At 27.5% G+C, this 17,988-nt stretch overlaps 3 protein-coding genes across 5 annotated transcripts; 1 reads left to right on the top strand and 2 right to left on the bottom strand.

Annotated features, from left to right (window-relative positions):
- Window positions 1-1,708: 1,708 nt before the first annotated feature.
- On the bottom strand, window positions 1,709-9,698 carry LOC124429810 (transcription factor SPT20 homolog). Of its 2 annotated transcripts, none has more exons than XM_046975480.1 (21): window positions 9,433-9,698; window positions 8,366-8,476; window positions 8,093-8,287; window positions 7,814-7,932; window positions 7,459-7,711; window positions 7,126-7,338; window positions 6,804-6,982; window positions 6,483-6,692; window positions 6,180-6,339; window positions 6,033-6,107; window positions 5,613-5,948; window positions 5,361-5,520; window positions 5,079-5,284; window positions 4,819-4,966; window positions 4,509-4,702; window positions 4,299-4,436; window positions 4,130-4,226; window positions 3,888-3,964; window positions 3,635-3,818; window positions 3,204-3,370; window positions 1,709-3,014 (listed from the first exon to the last, which is right to left on the bottom strand). In XM_046975480.1, the coding sequence occupies exons 2-21, from the start codon at window positions 8,411-8,413 to the stop codon at window positions 2,856-2,858; spliced, it is 3,318 nt and encodes a 1,105-aa protein (XP_046831436.1). In that variant the 5' UTR covers window positions 8,414-8,476; window positions 9,433-9,698; the 3' UTR covers window positions 1,709-2,855. The 2 variants fall into 2 exon arrangements, with proteins under 2 accessions (XP_046831436.1, XP_046831437.1); XM_046975481.1 differs by having other exon boundaries at window positions 3,204-3,367.
- Window positions 9,699-10,216: 518 nt separating this feature from the next.
- Window positions 10,217-15,666, top strand: LOC124429777 (tubulin-specific chaperone D). The gene is made up of 18 exons (XM_046975436.1): window positions 10,217-10,802; window positions 10,867-11,045; window positions 11,185-11,323; window positions 11,401-11,587; window positions 11,667-11,886; window positions 11,979-12,127; window positions 12,227-12,456; window positions 12,522-12,661; window positions 12,765-12,870; window positions 12,956-13,133; window positions 13,213-13,371; window positions 13,443-13,646; window positions 13,720-13,884; window positions 13,962-14,086; window positions 14,160-14,314; window positions 14,394-14,592; window positions 14,664-14,966; window positions 15,056-15,666. The coding sequence occupies exons 1-18, from the start codon at window positions 10,461-10,463 to the stop codon at window positions 15,335-15,337; spliced, it is 3,462 nt and encodes a 1,153-aa protein (XP_046831392.1). The 5' UTR covers window positions 10,217-10,460; the 3' UTR covers window positions 15,338-15,666.
- LOC124429778 (alpha-(1,3)-fucosyltransferase 10) lies at window positions 15,367-17,883 on the bottom strand. 2 transcript variants are annotated; one of them, XM_046975437.1, is made up of 7 exons: window positions 17,545-17,883; window positions 17,403-17,442; window positions 17,183-17,307; window positions 16,772-16,991; window positions 16,482-16,707; window positions 16,228-16,405; window positions 15,367-16,151 (listed from the first exon to the last, which is right to left on the bottom strand). In XM_046975437.1, exons 1-7 carry the CDS (start codon window positions 17,611-17,613, stop codon window positions 15,660-15,662), a joined length of 1,350 nt encoding a protein of 449 aa, XP_046831393.1. In that variant the 5' UTR covers window positions 17,614-17,883; the 3' UTR covers window positions 15,367-15,659. The 2 variants fall into 2 exon arrangements, with proteins under 2 accessions (XP_046831393.1, XP_046831394.1); XM_046975438.1 differs by having other exon boundaries at window positions 16,518-16,707; window positions 17,545-17,881.
- Between the last annotated feature and the right edge of the window lie 105 nt (window positions 17,884-17,988).

Here is a 17,988-nt window from a genome sequence, read left to right as displayed (position 1 = left end):
TATCTATCTAGTTCTTACAAATTTTACCATTATTTATTCGAAAAATTGAACATTAGATATCTCTTTGCAATAAGAAAAAGATATTTTGTAATTATATGTACTATATAGATATATACTAGAGAATTCTAACTATATAATAATATTTACAATAATGCACAAAGAGTATTGTATTCATGATAAGTAGGGACGAAGAACATTATTTTTTATTTAAATTTATAAAGAAATTGTTTCTCAGTATTTATGTATAAGAAATGTTATATATCAGTCTCATCACAAGATGTGATTGTACATTCAAGATGTACAATTTAATTTTTACACATGAATACTTGTGAATTTAGAACACAATTACTATATATATATAATATGTATATATATATATATATACGCGCGCGCGCACGAACACACGCACGCGCGTATATGATTTATATATAAAAGATTTTCTTTTTGTGAGAGTATGTACAAAGAGTATTAGATGTGATAACAGAATAATATATTTAATTGTAGAATTAAACAAAAATTTTTAATATAAGTATCAATATAATAATTTTCATTATAGAAAATCTATACAATACAATTAATTAAACTTAAATTGTATTTCTTTTTATGGAAACTCTCAATATAAGAAAATCTTGAAGACATAGTTTAGGAATGATGGTATGCAATTGTGAAAGGATCATTTTTTACTTTTTACATTATTTGCTCTACTTTTGTATATATTTTTCATATACTATGCATATTTAGAAATTATATTATTATAGAACACATGTGATAGATAATACGTATAATAATATGTGTATGCGCGCGCGTGTGTATGTGTGTATATATATATATATATATGTATGTATGTGTATATATATATATGTGTGTACATATAGTATAGAATATGTACGTATAGTATAGAATATTTTTTTAATATATAATTAACTATATAAACCACGTGCAATTTTTATTGCCATGCATTGAGAAATATGCAGGTACTATAAAAATATATATATATATTTAAGGTATTTGCTGGAACATTTTATTATTCAGTTGTACAAATTTGTACGCTTTTTATTCATTCATAACGTTACTTATTTTATAGGAAGCATTCTGTATTAATAATTTTTTTGTTTTTATTCTTACTACATAGAGATTTATACTAAATGGAGTACTTCTTCTTCGGTTGGTTATGGCTTACATTAGAAATATGAAGAATAACTATTTATTGTAAATGATACTATATTAATATATATTTACAATTGTGCATTAATTAATCCAATGGGGAAATTCTGCCTAACGAGTGCTGTGACTTCAATACCTTTTCTTGATTGTTTTATTATGTAACATATTTTTAATATATAGTATGTACATTATGTTACATAATTATCCTTGTTTACAAATTCGATGAACATTTTTTTATATTTTGGTCATAAATAACTAGTTGTTAATAATTTCTTATTATAATAAAATATAATTTCCATGGAAACGATTAATTAAAATGTTTATTACATAAAAACAATTCAAACTTTCATACTATCAGTTGTTTCTCTTTTTTTTTTGTTTTTTTTTTTTTTTTTCTTTTTTTTGCACTGTACAATTCACAAATTTTTATTAATATTAAATCCATTGAAACTTGAATTATACTTTAAATTCATATATATATGTATGTATATAATATATATATGTATATATGTATATATGTATATATATATACATACATATATATATATATATATATATATCTGTATTTTAATATTATTTATCGAATATATCATAGATTCTTTATAAATGATTTACTGCCAATTCTTCAGCACGCATATTTAATATACAAAATTTCATGTTAATGTAATTCATTAAATAAGAATTGCATTGCTTAAATGAATTTTACACAATATATATATGCATATATTGTGCATCCTATATTACAACTTTATTAATGTATAGAAATTATGACTGCTTCCTCCTAGATATAGAATTAACAGAGATCTTTGCGAATCTTCGTTGTTACTGAAATATTTCCATGTATATCTTATTTATATAGAAATAATTTAATTTACATTATAATTTTATGTATCGTCACATAATTAAATAAAACGTTTTATGTATGTTATATATACAAGTTTGTAAGGAATCGGTAAAAGTTCTATAGTGAAAAATATAACATGTAGGCACAGCATGTGGGATGATAGATCGAAGTATACAACAGATCAAGCTTATTTTTATCATGTGATTTTTCGTACATCATATATGCAAACAGTTACCAATTTTGTTATGGTACTATAATAAACAATAGCATGTAGATATCTTTTTCAGGCATACATATGTTACGATTGAAATCAAAACCATACTGCTGTTGTTACTTTTACTTTAGAGTTAAAATTATTATTTATCGTAAATGCAGAATGGTATGAAAAAGGGTAAAGATCAATAAAAATGAAATATTTATTGCATTTTTTCTTTTTTTCTTTTTTTCTTTTCTTTTCTTTTTTTTTCCTTTTAATATAAAACGAATCATATATTGTATGTATAAGTTATATATATATACAATAATTGAAACCTTCCTTAAAGCAACATTTTGAGAGAAAATCAATGTATTTGCAGTAAAAAAATTATTGCACTCTTTGTGGCGAGATATATTATATTATGCGATGCCTGATTGATAAATTTCTTGTTTGTAAAGCACGAACAGTTTCCCATATAAAATTCTGACAATACAGAAATTGAAATTAATCGATGTAATTCAACACGTAACGTGGAAGTTATATTTATGACTAAATGGTATTAACCACATATAACCACCTCATTATGTTTCTTCTAAGGTGGGCTTCAATTATTAAATGTAACAGGAGAAAATGTTAATATTTGCAACATTTTCAAACAGCATCGTCTCCGGGAGTTGATGCAGAATTCCTCTGATTTTCAATTTGCGTTCTGTTTTGCGAGCTGGCAGCTGCAACGGCCACTTTATGTTGAGTGGCTAAACATTGTTGCAATTGTTGCAACTGTACAGGCTTTACCACAGTTCTCTGTAACTACGGATTTCATAGTATAGAATTAAAAAACAAATCATAATAATTAGAAAAAGAATAGAAAGAAAGAAATTAATATATCTTTTTTCTTTTCTTAATCTTTATCACGTAAATAAAACGGTAAAATTCCTAATATTAATTTAATGATTATTAAATGAATTATTTTGATAAATGATCAACATATATACATACTTGCTGTTGAGATAGCGTAGTTATACCAAGACTTTGTGTTTGTTGACTACATTGTCCTGTAGAAACTCTAGCATGCAAAGATTTCGTGAGTAAAGTTTGTTTGTTTGCAGGTACTATTTGGGAAGAAGGCGTTGTTTGAGACGCCATAAGCACAGGTTTGGTGGCTGCTAACAAACAAAAAAACCATAATAGAAAATAATATATTTAATAGTTGTTAATTGTAAGAGAAAAAATATTGTATAAATTTAATAATTGAATTAACACGTTCTCTAAGATAATAGGATAGAAGAAAAACATTTATTACAAATCATGCTTTGTGTTTATTCATATTTAAATCAAAATTGGGAATGTCACAAATATCTGATACTGCTGGAGAACGTGTTAAAGAAATATTATATCAATTGTCCATTAAATTTATATAAATCACTTACCCATTATAGGAGTTAACACTTGCTTGTTGCCAGATAATATCAACTGACTTGCTGTTACTGTTTTAGCTACTGTTACTAATTGATTTGGTAAAACAGTCGATTTAACTTGGCTTGGCTGTACTTGACGAGCCATATGATTAAGTCGAGGCCTTTGAGATCCGATAAGTTGAATTGCTTGTCCACCCTAAATATTAATATTATACATGCAAATTTATTATAATATATAATATTATACTAGAACATTACACAATACCTGTGATAAAGTCACTGTATTAGTGCTGCGTATATTTTGTTGAGATAAACCTTTTACTCCTGACGGTATAATTTGGGCTGAAATAATTATAATTATATTATATACAACTACGAATATTTGAAATTTACAATTTAATAATTAATGTAAATTTCTCTTATCAAAAATTTTACTATTTTATATCAATAATTTTTATTAATGATACTAACGATATGTATGATATATGATTTATAAAGAACTTATACCGATTGGTAATGACAAATGAGTATTAGCAGAATTCGCGATTACTACAGTTGGTGTACTTCCAGCGATGGCAGTCGTTACAACAGTAGCAGCAATCATCTGAAATCAAATTATTATTAGTATTGAAACTTTATTCTATATGTATATGTCTATATATAAATTTGAACTAACACTGGAAACTGTAGTGCAAGTATTAGTTGCAGATGATATAGGTAGAGATACGATGACACCTGTAGGTGTAACTGAACCTGTTGTTGCTGACACATTCAATGACATTGTGATGGGTTGTGATAAGCCAGGAAATGATACCTATTACATAAATAATAATTCATTAATATTCTGTCTTATATTGAATAAAACAAATAAGCTTTTCTTTAAAACCTGAACGTTTTGAAGTCCGTTGATAGAATTAGGCAAACTAGTGAGATTTACACCCTGCAAATTTACATTGGCAGGTGGTGGACTAGTCATTGGACTTGCTGGTTGAGTACTTTGACTGGAAGAAGCAGTTAAGCGTTCAAGTAACGGTGAGGTAGAATTGAAACCAGGGATTGGATTATCTGCAGATGGTGTGCCTATAAAAATAAAAAATTATATATATTACTTGTATATAAGGTGTGTGTATATATATATATATATATATATTAAATTGATAAGAATTATTTTTTCTATGTAGAATCATTTTTCGTACCAGCAAGCAAAGCTGAAAGTCCTGGCATTGATAAGCCGAGAGTTGAAGTGGGATCTTGTACCCTAGCTAATCTCACAGCTGTTGCTTTTACAGGCTGCTGTTTACAAGCCAGCTGTCCTGTTAGTGCAGAACTTAAACTAACTCTTACCTAAAATAATAAAAGTAATTTTGATTGTCTTGTAAAAATTAATAACATTCCTTTTTTTGGTAGAAAATTAACTTATATATATATATATATATTTTATTATTATTATACATACCTGACCCGTAGTACTGGGCACATTTATAACATTGCCATGACTAATAACCCTAGATGGGATGGAAGCATTTAAAGAGATCCTCCGTGGCTGAACTTTCTGTTGTCCTATATTTGCTGGACTACTATTTAGTAAACTAAGAATAGCTGCATTATTCGATTTATTTGTAGTCTGTGCATTATTATTCATTGCAGCTGCTGCAGCATTAGCTATATAGGAGTATATATCAAATATTTTTATAGGTCATCAAAGAGTAACAATTGTTATGGAAAAACAAAAACATACCTGCAGCTTGTTGTTGGAATTGCTGAGCAGAGTTCATAAGAGAAGTAACGAGGGCACTTATAGCTGGATTAGTCGTATGTTTTTTGAAAGATATTTCATTCTGATTCTGATTAACTGTTTCAGTTATACAACTTTGTGTTCCTGCTTGTAATTGAGCTTGCTAAAAACATATTAGATATTTCATTTAGAATACATCATTATCAGATATTGTAAATAATATACTTTATCATTTATCATTTTTATGTATCTTACCAAAACGGAGACATTAGCAGATGATGTATTATTGACAGCAGTAGCAGTTTTTTGTTGAAAAACTAATATTCCAGAGCCATTGCATGAGTTATTGTCAGTCACTGACATCGTAGATGTGTCAATTTGTACAGAACCAGATGCTGTACATGCTCCATTAGATAAAGGTTGTCCAGTGTTCAAAGTTGTAGTATCATTTTGAGAAATAACTTGAGGCACATTTGTGATATCCATGTTTCCCAAATTATTTTGCACAGATGTAGTAGCTTCTGTCATGGCTTTCATCGATGCTACTTGCCCAGCTAAAGTATTCAATTGTCCTTGTGCTCGTGATAAAATCTGAAACAAACAATTTTGATCTGTATAGTAGTAAATATCGATCATATCTATAACACATTATACATAGAAACACATTTAAGAAACCTGTTGAGCTACATGTTGAGACTGTGCTTGTTGCAATTGTTGGGCTACTAACTGTGCTGCCTTTGCCTGTTGTGCCTAGAAAATGTCAATAAATTGTTGGAGAAACCATTTTAGATTTTTACTAACGATATTAAGTATAATATAAACCTGTTGATGCGCTCGTTGCATGCCAGGAGTACATGTAACACGAGGCGTTTGCCCTGGTACTACATGTTTTATTCGAACATTTTTCCTACCTTCTTCTGTAAATATTTCTGTAAATTGTTGGATGTAATGATTTGCTAAAGCTCTTGTCCCTAATGTGAACCTATAGGAAACAAAAAAAATTTGACATTGCATGAAGTCATTCAACAGATGAACTGATTCATATTAAAATTTTGATATTTAGGATAAAAAAAAAAAAAAAAAAAAAACACACAAATAAATAAAGATAAAATAAAATAAACTTACCGACACGCAGATCCATTTTTTTCTCCTTCTCGGTGATTTTTATCCATATAAAGCTCTCCCAGGTACTCAGAATTAGAAGGTCTTTGCAAAATTGAAAGCTTTATGTGATCTACTTCACCTTGGTTCCCGCCAGTTTCTAATATATACTCTTCTATAACTTGTGGCAGACAGTCTTTTGTTTCTCGCGGTCTCTCATACGCTTTCGCAAATCTGATTAATAAAATTCTCTTTTTTAATATAATTATATCTACGCATATAATTTTTTTAAATAATAGAAAGTAGGACCAAATGAAAATTAGTAAAGAAGATATTATCAATGACCTTAAAACATCAATCGGTGAACTTGGGGCAAGAAGAGGAGGATTTACAAGGGAAGGTGTTGGGCAGGCAGTACTAGTCACTGATCCTCTTTTAGCACGTAGTTTCTGCATTAAATCTTGTATTGTTAAGCCATCTGGCTGTGCTAGTTGCTCTAATTTCCTTTTTCGGTTTACCGTAACCTATAATTAATTATAGGGAATATAGGATTGTAATGAGATTCAATAACTAAATTTTATATTTTCATATTTAAGATAAAGTTTTTTTTTTTTTTTTTTTTTTTTTTTTTTTTTTTTTTTTTTTTTTTTTTTTTTTTTATCAATACCTGAGAAAACTTTTTGGCTTGACGCATCAGTTGATGATCTGTAAGAAGGGGTTTAGACTGCCTAAGACGCGTTGTAGCTATACTAGGAACAGGATTTGGATCCAAGCATAAAGGTCCTTGAGTAGCTGCGATTAATTGCGATTCCAGCATTAATCTTTCTTCATGACTCCAATCTCCACCGCTCGTTAGAGTTGATACATCAGAAAGTACACTCTAATTATTGTCAAAAATGAATATTAATAAATAACATAATCAGATCTTTTTTCTATAAAAATTACACGAGATAATATGATCATTTTTATCATTTTTATCATTTTTATCATTTTTATCTACCTGTGTCGTAGGTTTAAGGAGTACATGATGAACTTCAGGCTTATTATGAGTAAATGCTTTACGATAATCTCGAACTTCAGCTATTATGCAGCCATCATAGAATAAATGAGAGTGGCTAGTTTCTAACTGCTCTGCTAGCATTGCAGGCAATTGGCCATTGTCTATGCATGAAAGCAGTTCACCCTGTTCATAACCCATCAGTTGAGTTTCAGAAAGTAAAGAATTTTTTTCGTACTGATTTCCCTTGTCCAAACTGAAAACAATTTTATTGAACTAACCATTTATGAAATAATGATAACAATAGATAATATATAAGTATAATCTAAATTATTAACATATATGAACAACAACATACCTATTTCTAACACCTAATGAGTATCCTTTATTACCAGCATAAAGATTAACAATTAATGTGTGCAAGCCTTCTCTTTGCACTAATCGTCCCAAAAGATCACATTCATTCTCTAAATTGTTCTGTATAATCATTGTATAAAGTAAAAAAAAAATTGACTAATTTATAACCATGATATATATATATATATATATATATATATATAAAGTAAATTACACAGTAAATCGTATGATAAAAGTTTGATCATAAAAGTTTGTCAATCATTTTTAAATTAAAACATACCAAGACTGAGTCAGGTGTAGCATGAGGAAATTTAGATAATTCCTCAAAATAAAGCCTTGTTAATTTAGCTTGGATACTATGCTTAGAAGGAGCATATTCCTTTTTCTGTGATGTTACCAATTTATCTGTCGCTAAATTTAAAGAACTTTGTCCCTGTACATTTTTCCAATATCTTGATGCATGATTTATCATTTCCTACATTCATAATATCTTATATCAATATCAAATTTAATAGAATTCAAAGAAAGAGAAAGAATTTATAAATTCTTTAACCTGAGCCTGCCGACACGCATCTTCTAAACTACTAGGTGCACCAATCATTGTAGTTTATCAATGTTAAATTCACTTAATGTCATATCTGGTACGACAATATTCCATCACATTCTGAAAAGAGAAATTAGAATTGACTGAACTATATAGAAGATCCTTTAAAAAAAAAGTATTTTTGCATTAGAATCATAAAAAAATATCATTCAAACATGCAATCATAACAAAACACAAAAGTATATATACTTAGTAGTTCACTTCAATTTTTTTTCTAATATGCAATGATATTTTTAATAGTATATATTTGACTTGTGTATAAATTAAATTAATACAAGTTTGTCCTTGCTTTAATAATTTTTTTTTCTTTCTTTTCTGTTTTCTTCTTCTTTTTTTTTCTTCTTTTTTTCCTTTCTTTCTTTTTTTTTCTTTTTTTTTTTTTAATGGAATATACAAAACAACAAAAAGTAGCTATATATTTCAATTTTGTGGGAATAACATATGTAAAAGATTTTTTTAAGTTTTTATTATTGGTTAAACAAATCTAATTTAATTTCTCATGTAATAAATCTCTTGGAAAAATGCATTCATAATAACAGAATTTTCAAGGGGTATAATCATGTTAATTGTTATCTTCTATATATTTCATATATTACTAAACATGCATTTTAATAGTTTTAATTATATTTCTGAAATATTAAATGTCTATTTACTGATAGACATTTTATTTTTTTATTTATTGGTAAAACTATTGCGATAGTATAGCTTATCTTCATTATTATAAAACAAATAATCTTACTATATTAACAAATAAATAATATATTTGTTAAAATATGATAAAAATCGCGATTGTTTTTGTTATCGTACAACATTCATAAAAAAAGATATTTTTTTTTTAATTCTCTTAAACTAATCGTAGAAATCGTCTCACTATCCACTCTCATTACAGTTCGAATCTAACTAAATGTCAAAACAAGCAGGCACACTAAATAGGAGGTTATGTGAATTTTAAAGAGAAGATTAAACAATAAAATATATTATTACATATACGTAAGATGTAATAAAGAATGATTTACCTTTAAAGTTCTTTAAGAATTGTTTAATAGTAAACATTGGACACAGGATGTAGCGCGAGTCAATTTTCTTATCATAACCTCACATTAACTAATAAATAACACACACTTCCTCGGTGAATCGAAATATTTATTAATCAGTTCAGACACCTAAGTGAAATTATTTGGATAAAATAAATAATATTTACAAGTTACAAATGTCATATTCGGATATAGTGTAACCTATTATACAAACACCACAGAGGCACAGACTGGGAAATTGACCACATTTCTCTAGACTACGCATCCAATTCACATGCGCATTGGAACATACTATGCATATGTGTGTGTGTATGTGTGCGTACATATATATGTACATATATAAATATATATTTTGTATTTTGTGAATTTTCTTATTCGAAACTTTCATGTTGATTGGTTAAATCTTGACAAAAGTAAGGTCCCATCCAATCGCGTTGTCATTGTTTTCAACAATACCGTCATTAGTGACATCTACAAAAATTCATTCAAAATTTTAATTTATTTTTAAATAAAAATTGTTAATATTTTTTAATCGTGTAAGTAAAAAAGTGAAATTAGATGACGGAAATAGAACGAATTTTTAATTAAATTGTTTAGAAATTTTAAATTAGTATCATGATTTCACTGCAGATGGCTCCTGTGTGAGTTCTCCTCCATATATATATATATATATTGCTTAATGCAATTGCCTCTATCAGTATTACATAGTCTATGGCATATAGAAGACTGGTTTACAAAATAATCCAATTTCTGGTCAGTCAGTCAGTTTTATGAAAATTAAGCCTAAGTATACTCCTTTTATTGTTTCTATTGAACAGATATTCGTCGATCTGTCAAATTGTGTTTTTGTTGTCATATAACCGGTTTTGCGCAATAATAATTTTTTTGTAGATTTGATATGCATAACAATATTTAAAATACATATAAAATATATAAGGGATGATCTTTATTTCGTTTAATATTATACATTAATCAAGAGTGAAAGAGAATATTAAAGATATATAACCAAAATGGTGCTAAATGATTGTCCAGATCCAGAAAGTATAGGTTGTGGTTTTAGTGCTTTCAAAGAAGTAGACGAAGTAAACGAATTGATCAAGGATATAAGAAAAACAGACTTATCTCCAAGTCTTACAGAAAGAAACAGAGATCGCTTTAATTTCATTTTGTCACAGTATCAAGATCAACGTCAACTTCTTGATCCGTATCTTGAAAATATTTTAGAGTCTTTACTTTCGATTATCAGAGATGATAATTCTACAGAAAGTATGAAACACAATGCTTTCAAGTATCTGTTTATTATTATGTCTGTTAAGACTTACAAAAAGATTGTTACATATCTTCCTCATGAGGTATTTATTTTATTATATATTTTAGTTTTTATTATAGATTATATCTAATATAATTATTATCTAGGTTGCAGACCTTTTACCTGTATTACGTCTATTAGAGAAACAAGATCCAAACGATGTAGATACATGGGAAACAAGATATGTCTTATTAATATGGTTATCTATTATTTCAAAAATACCATTTCCATTGTCTCGCTTAGAAACATCTGATACTATTGATCCGGAGCAAACAATCATGGTCAGGTATTCTTACTTCATTCATTATTATGTTATTATGTATGGTATTGCTTAATTTCAATTGCAAGAAATGAATAATTTTTATATTTATTATAAATGTAGTATTTAATGAGCCAATAAATATACTATTGTATATTTCTTTTAGGATTATGAAAGTATGCAAATTATATTGTTTATCGAAGGATGCATGTGCCGTAGCAGCAGTATTTTTAATAGCTAATTTTTTGACAAGATCAGATGTGAAAAAACTGTATCTCGAAGAAATGATAATATGGTGTTTGAAGGTACATAATATCATGGTCGTACTTATAATTTTATGTTTACTAGTTTTTTAATCTAGAATTATTTATATTTATTGTAGTCTGTTGAGAATGATCCTTTAAGACATGGACCTTTAGCTGTAATAGCTTCAATATTAAAACACGGTGCACGAGAAGATGTACGGCCGTACAGCACAATGCTTTTTGAAAAAATTTCAAAATTACAATTGAGTAATAATCCAGCAGATCTTATAAGAAAATTTGGGATGAAAGTTGTGCAACGCATTGGTAATATATGATATTTGAAAGTTCTACAAATTATTGTATAATTCTTTGTTATTAACCTAATATCATTTCATATATTTAGGTTTTGTGTTATTAAGAACAAAATTAGCATCTTGGAGATATCAAAGAATGAATAGACCGATTAGTTTGTTGCCAAATTTAAATAAAAACAATGGCACTGAAAGCATTGATAATAAGGAGAACATATTAAATGATAATGAAGATCAAGAAATACCACCAGCTATAGAGGATATTATTGAACATTTAATTCAAGGTCTTAGAGATAAAGCCATCACTATTAGGTATCCAAAGAATAATAAAAGCAATTATATTATTATACTTTTTGTTTTATTTCTAACTCTAATCAAATTATATACTCTATTATCGATGGTAGGTGGTCTGCTGCAAAAGGTATTGGTAGAATAACAGCCCGATTACCAGTAGACTTAGCAGACGACGTCGTAGGATTTGTATTAAATCTCTTTTCTGGACGTGAATCAGATTCTGCATGGCATGGTGGTTGCTTGGCATTAGCAGAATTAGGTAAGATTTAAGAATTAGGTATTGGGTTACATCTTCTTTTTTTTTTTTTTTTTTTTTTTTTTATTACTTTAACTAACATGTGCATCACATGCATTTCAGGAAGACGCGGTTTATTGTTACCTCATCGTTTAAGTGACGTGATTCCCGTAGTACTTCAAGCACTTGTTTTTGACGAACCAAGAGCTTATGGTTCAATTGGTTATTTAATCAGAGATTCAGCATGTTACATTTGTTGGTCTTTTCCTAGAGCATATGATCCGGATGTATTTCAACCTTATGTAAAGGAAATAGCAGCTACTTTATTAGTAGTAACGTGTTTTGACAGAGAGGTATAGATATTTTTTATTGTCGATTAAATTGAACGAGAAAGTTCTAAATGAATTAATATTTACAGATAAACTGTAGACGCGCAGCTTCGGCAGCATTTCAAGAAAATGTTGGAAGACAAGGAAATTTTCCTCATGGTATAGATATATTGACTGTAGCTGATTATTTTGAAGTAGGCGTGCGAAGTCATGCATTTCTTAAAATAAGGTATATTTCTCATTTGTAAGAACATTCAAATTTCTACTTTCTTTTTTTTCTTTTTTTTCTTTTTTTTTTTTTATGTTATATAATATAACATAATACTTTTTAGTGTACACATTGCTCAATATGAAGAATATACCAAAGCTTTGATCGAACATTTGGTCACAAGGAAGGTTACACATTGGGATACTGCAATTAGAGAATTATCAGCCAAAGTAACGAGCTGATAAAATATGATTATAATTTTATCACGTTATATCTAGTTTTATATTTTATTTAAAATCCAACCTTTTATTTCAGGCTCTGTTTAATTTAACACCAGCAGATCCACAATATATGATAGAAATAGTAATAACAAATTTATTGGATATGCTGAATTCAATTGATTTGAATGTTAGACATGGAGCAGTATTATCTATTGCAGAAATATTAGAAGCTCTGTATAATCATTTCGGGAAAAAAATCGAAACAATAATTGGTTAATCTTCTAACATGAAATTATAATATATTTATTATAATAATAAGATTTGAAAGTAAATGATACCATTTTGTTTCAGAATCCTCAGCTGTGGATGAAATAAAAAGTGTAATATGTACGTTTCAAAAACGAGGTCAATTTAAAGGACTAGGCGGTGAACTGATGAAGCAAGCTTGCGCCGTATTCATAAAGAAATGCTCGATCGTTCATTTTCCTATTCACTGCACTAATATTATAGGTATTCCATTAATAGAACAATTTTATTAATTATTTAAATTATAAATTATTTATATGAATTTCATTTTAAAGACGATTGGCAGAATTTATTGGAGGAATGTTTAAGTCACGAGGTATCTGCAGTCAAGTTAAAAGCTGCAGAAGCACATACAGAATTTTTTACTGAGTATTACACAAACATGGATCCAATTATTTGTAATGCCGTAGTAAATCGTTATTTAGACAATTTGAAATCGAGTAGCCAAGTGGTCAGAATAGGATTTGCACAAGCAGTAGGTGAGATAATAAGATTTATTCAAATGTTAATGTACGCGTAGCAAACGGATATATACAGTTTCTATTTTGATAGGACATTTTCCTCTTTTTATAAAAAAGTCAAGAGTAAAGGATATTATAGAAGCATTAATTCAATGTACAAGTATATCAGATGATACATTAAAATGGGCGGAGAGTAGGAAAGAAGCATTACATTCTTTGACAATGATAATACAAACGTTAAATATTAACGAGGCAGGTAAGTATGTTTAATAAACAATTGATTAATGTGAAATTGGATGGTGTACTTTCAAAAATGTTTTATCATTTTTACAGATGTGTGGCAAGTATTCGCTCCTCAAATATACAATTGTTATCTTTTTGCTCTAAAGGAATATACGATAGATAGCCGTGGAGATATTGGTGCTTGGGTACGAGAAGCAGCTATGACTGGTTTACACGTGAGCACAATATAATATGCCTGTGTTATTATTATTAATAATATCAGTTAAAATAATTTTTCTTTCTTTTAAGGTGCTCACTAATTTAGTTCTGCAAGCTAACTTATTATATTTGCTAAATGAATCATTAATGACGAATATTATTGGTGGTATTGCTCAACAAGCTGTCGAAAGAATAGATGGAATTCGTGCTCAGGCTGGCATTGTTTTCAGTGCTCTAATTCATAGGTCAGTCATACACATTTCTTACATTCAATAATTATATAATAATTATATTCATTTTCTTTTTTCTTTCTTCATACATCAGCGAACCTCCACTTCCAAATATACCGTATCATTCTGAACTTAAAAATATATTTCCTTTGAGCGAATGTAAAAATAATATAGAATGGAGAATGGAATCGGTAACATTTCCACGATTCATAAAAATGTTGGAATTCCCACCTTATACTATGAATCTTTTGAGAGGAATTATATTCAGTGTTGGTGGCTTAAGTGAATCTTTAGTAAGTACTACAAAAAAATAGATTATAAAAATTCAAAACTACTTTTCTTATTTAATTTTTATATTACATAGGTGAAGTACTCTAGTGTGGCTTTATTCACTTATTTGAAAGAAATAGATGAAAAAAGTCTGAGAGATTTATGTGACAAAATGGTCAATATTTTCAAAGAGAGCCATAAGAATGAAAGAATGATTACTTCAATTTTAGCATTTTTCGATAGATTATTAAGTTCAGGGTGTATACAAATAATTTTAGATGATCCAGACAGTGATATACCTGAACGTATATTATTGCTATTGAAACAAGAAATAAAATATACAACCAGCACAAAATTGCTAATTAGTAGCATAAACGTTTTTTGTCAACTTTTACAGGTTTGTTAATAAATCGTTGTAAAATGATGATTATTATTCAAAAGGATATTTGCAATTTAATATTATCTTATAAATTTAATTATTTATAGGTGCATGGCTTCATAGGAAAAAGAGCATTTTGTCAATTAAGTATATTTTTATGCCACAAATATAAATGTTTACGCAAAGTAACAGCTATACGTACTTATGAAGCATTAACGCTTTACGGAGAAGAAATGGATTTATCCGAGGAAGACTTAGGAAGTATATTGACAGAATTAAATGGTACAGATTGGGAACAATCAGTTACTGAATTAAGGCCTATAAGAAATCATCTGTGTGAATTAATGAAAGTGCCTGCACCAGTTTTACAGGCTAAATTTGCAAATTAATAGATACTTTTAATATACAAATGCTAATACTCAGGTGAATTACTTATTTTCTATTATACGATTTAACATTATACAGATTTGAATGTAAGTCTAATTAATTCGAGTAATGATCTAATCAACACCAAATTACATACACAGATCTCAATACAGGCTTAAAATAAAACATTCCTGTTTTGCAAGGCACAGAAATAATAGAATATTTTCATTCATCAAGCATCAACCGTAAGGAACTTTATTTTATTCTTTCTTTCTTATCTTTTCAAATTTATTATACTGAATAAAGCGGTCATAATTTGTACATAATTAATATATGAATAATTATTTAACAATTATTTTTGTTATATAATTCAAATTTTTCAACATCATACTTTTTAATATCAATAGTTATATTATTTAATACATAATGTTCTAACAATTTTGCCCCACATTTTTCTAAGTTCCATTGATTTACCCAAAAATTATTTTCATCGGCTTTCCCCGATAATAAATTTATTGGTAAAGGGCAATCATAATGTTTCTTCGAAACAATACTTATTTCTTCTTTAATTTGAGAATTATGTATTTGTTTGCAAACGAAACATTCATATTCTTCTACGTAATAACCAAAATTATGTGCATCTTTCGTAGATTTTTTTTTCAATACATCTAATAATCGTTTATTCGTTAATCTTTCTTCTTCTCTTCCTATTTTATGAATTAAATATCTTTCATATTCAATATCATTATTTAAAAGATGAAATAGAAAATTTGCTAATTCTCTAGGTTCAGAAAAATCTAATACTGAAATTGCAGACTTATTATTTGGTAACCAGTCCTATAAATTAACAATAAAAAATTCATTATAATATTTGACATAAAGTAAATAAATTTTTAATATTTATAAAGCGTACCTTGAATGAAGGAGATCCATAATAAATAGGTACAGATCCTACGACAAGTGGTCTCCAAAGTTTCTCTGTAATATAGTCATTACAAATAGCATTCTCAAAAGCTAATGTAAATTTATACTTTGCCACAAACGATAGGAACTCATTGCTATTTAATTTATCTAAATAATTACTTTTTAACCTAAATCGACATTAGAACAATTAAATGTACGTATTCTTTTCTTATAAATCTTAACCTTATAACAATATATACATACATACGTACATATGTATATACATATATGTATATATACCTTTCGTTTAGGCGAGCATTATTTATACACGAACCATAAGAATCAATTTTAATGTATTTCATTAATTCTAAAATATATGAGTCTCTATTACTTGCAGTATTACAATCCGATTGAATATACAATAATGGTGCTAAGTTTTCGTTTTCGATTAAATCCGTTTTTTCTTTAGTCGGTACGAAATATTTCTTTCCTACAATCCCACATAAATATTATAATAAAAGCATAAATTTTTTATCATATATATATATATATACCTAATAGTTCTTCTTCATTGGGTAGATCGATGGAATAAAGTGGTACATTACTGAATCTACTAAAAGTTGAGGAATAATTAAAAAGATTTAAAGCTTTGTAGTGTACGAATATAGGATTATTTCTAGGAGATTCTTCGTGGATCAAACCCCATTGCACAAATGCAGATCTCCACTTTGGTAAATCATTAATTTGAAAATTACTTCCATAAAATAAAATGGCCTGGAAAAAAAAAAATATATATATATATATATATATATATATATATATATATATATATGTATTATTATTTATACTTAATTTAAATTCTCTTTATTATTTAATACATATTAAATTAATCAGAAACTAATGTATTTTTCATTTAATAAGAGCTTTGTATTGTATATAAAGTAACAATAATATACAAATAATACTTTTAGTCGAGAGTTATTTTCGTATGTACGATTATATGTAAAATAACATTTATTGTATCCACATATTTTGGTCAATCCGTTATTACCGAAAGGTGTCCACCACAATATCACAGGTATATTTTTATCTGTATAAATATATAATCAATTTTTTTTTTATATTGATATATTGTGAAAAGAGCTATATATATATATATATACACATATACGCATAATAGATTACCATCTTCGTTTAAAAGTTTGGCATCATGAAATAAAAATAACTGAAAATGAAAATATCAATTTTGTATTATTAATACGTTTCTTTATTATTTCATTTTAAAATACAAAGCCAATGAATAATTTATTCATCCACATATGCGTACCTGAATTAATAAAAGAAGAATGCCCAATATAAATATATATTTAAATAAAGTACGTATTTTACAGATCATTTTTTCTTAAAAAAAAAAAAAAAAAAAGAATTAAAATTAAGAAAGTAAATATATATTAATGTGTCATCAATTCATTTATTCTCTTCTTGTCTTCACACAAAAGACATTTCATAATTTGTTATGATATCACACAATTTTACACTATTTTTAACTATACACATATTTTATTATTATATTAATTTTCTACATTCCTTTGGTATAATAAAAAATAAGTTAAAAGCCAATTAAGAGAGAGAATCATATTTTTGACATTTTTTTATTTTGACAAGTTGTCAAAACATTTTATTACATTTCTATGAGTATAGATGAGAATATGTCATAATATGAAAATGAATATTGTGCGTACAGTGCCTCTAGTATTTTTTCGAGGAAACT

Source organism: Vespa crabro, chromosome 16 (genome assembly GCF_910589235.1).
Source record: "Vespa crabro chromosome 16, iyVesCrab1.2, whole genome shotgun sequence".
In the NCBI taxonomy this organism is placed as follows: Eukaryota; Metazoa; Arthropoda; class Insecta; order Hymenoptera; family Vespidae; genus Vespa; species Vespa crabro.
This window is presented reverse-complemented; position numbering and strand designations above follow the sequence as displayed.

What these genes read in the sequence shown, in the direction of transcription:
- LOC124429810 (XM_046975480.1), bottom strand. Translation starts at nt 8,413, where the DNA reads ATGATTGGTGCACCTAGTAGTTTAGAAGATGCGTGTCGGCAGGCTCAG. An exon ending in CTCAACATGTAGCTCAACAG is followed by an intron (nt 5,949 to 6,032) that starts GTTTCTTAAATG and finishes TGTTTGTTTCAG; the next exon opens with ATTTTATCACGAGCACAAGG. An exon ending in ACTTTCAGCTTTGCTTGCTG is followed by an intron (nt 4,703 to 4,818) that starts GTACGAAAAATG and finishes TTATTTTTATAG; the next exon opens with GCACACCATCTGCAGATAAT.
- LOC124429777 (XM_046975436.1), top strand. Translation starts at nt 10,461, where the DNA reads ATGGTGCTAAATGATTGTCCAGATCCAGAAAGTATAGGTTGTGGTTTT. An exon ending in CAGCTATGACTGGTTTACAC is followed by an intron (nt 14,087 to 14,159) that starts GTGAGCACAATA and finishes CTTTCTTTTAAG; the next exon opens with GTGCTCACTAATTTAGTTCT. An exon ending in TTCAGTGCTCTAATTCATAG is followed by an intron (nt 14,315 to 14,393) that starts GTCAGTCATACA and finishes TTCATACATCAG; the next exon opens with CGAACCTCCACTTCCAAATA.
- LOC124429778 (XM_046975437.1), bottom strand. Translation starts at nt 17,613, where the DNA reads ATGATCTGTAAAATACGTACTTTATTTAAATATATATTTATATTGGGC. An exon ending in GTATATACATATGTACGTAT is followed by an intron (nt 16,406 to 16,481) that starts GTATGTATATAT and finishes ATGTCGATTTAG; the next exon opens with GTTAAAAAGTAATTATTTAG. An exon ending in ATGGATCTCCTTCATTCAAG is followed by an intron (nt 16,152 to 16,227) that starts GTACGCTTTATA and finishes GTTAATTTATAG; the next exon opens with GACTGGTTACCAAATAATAA.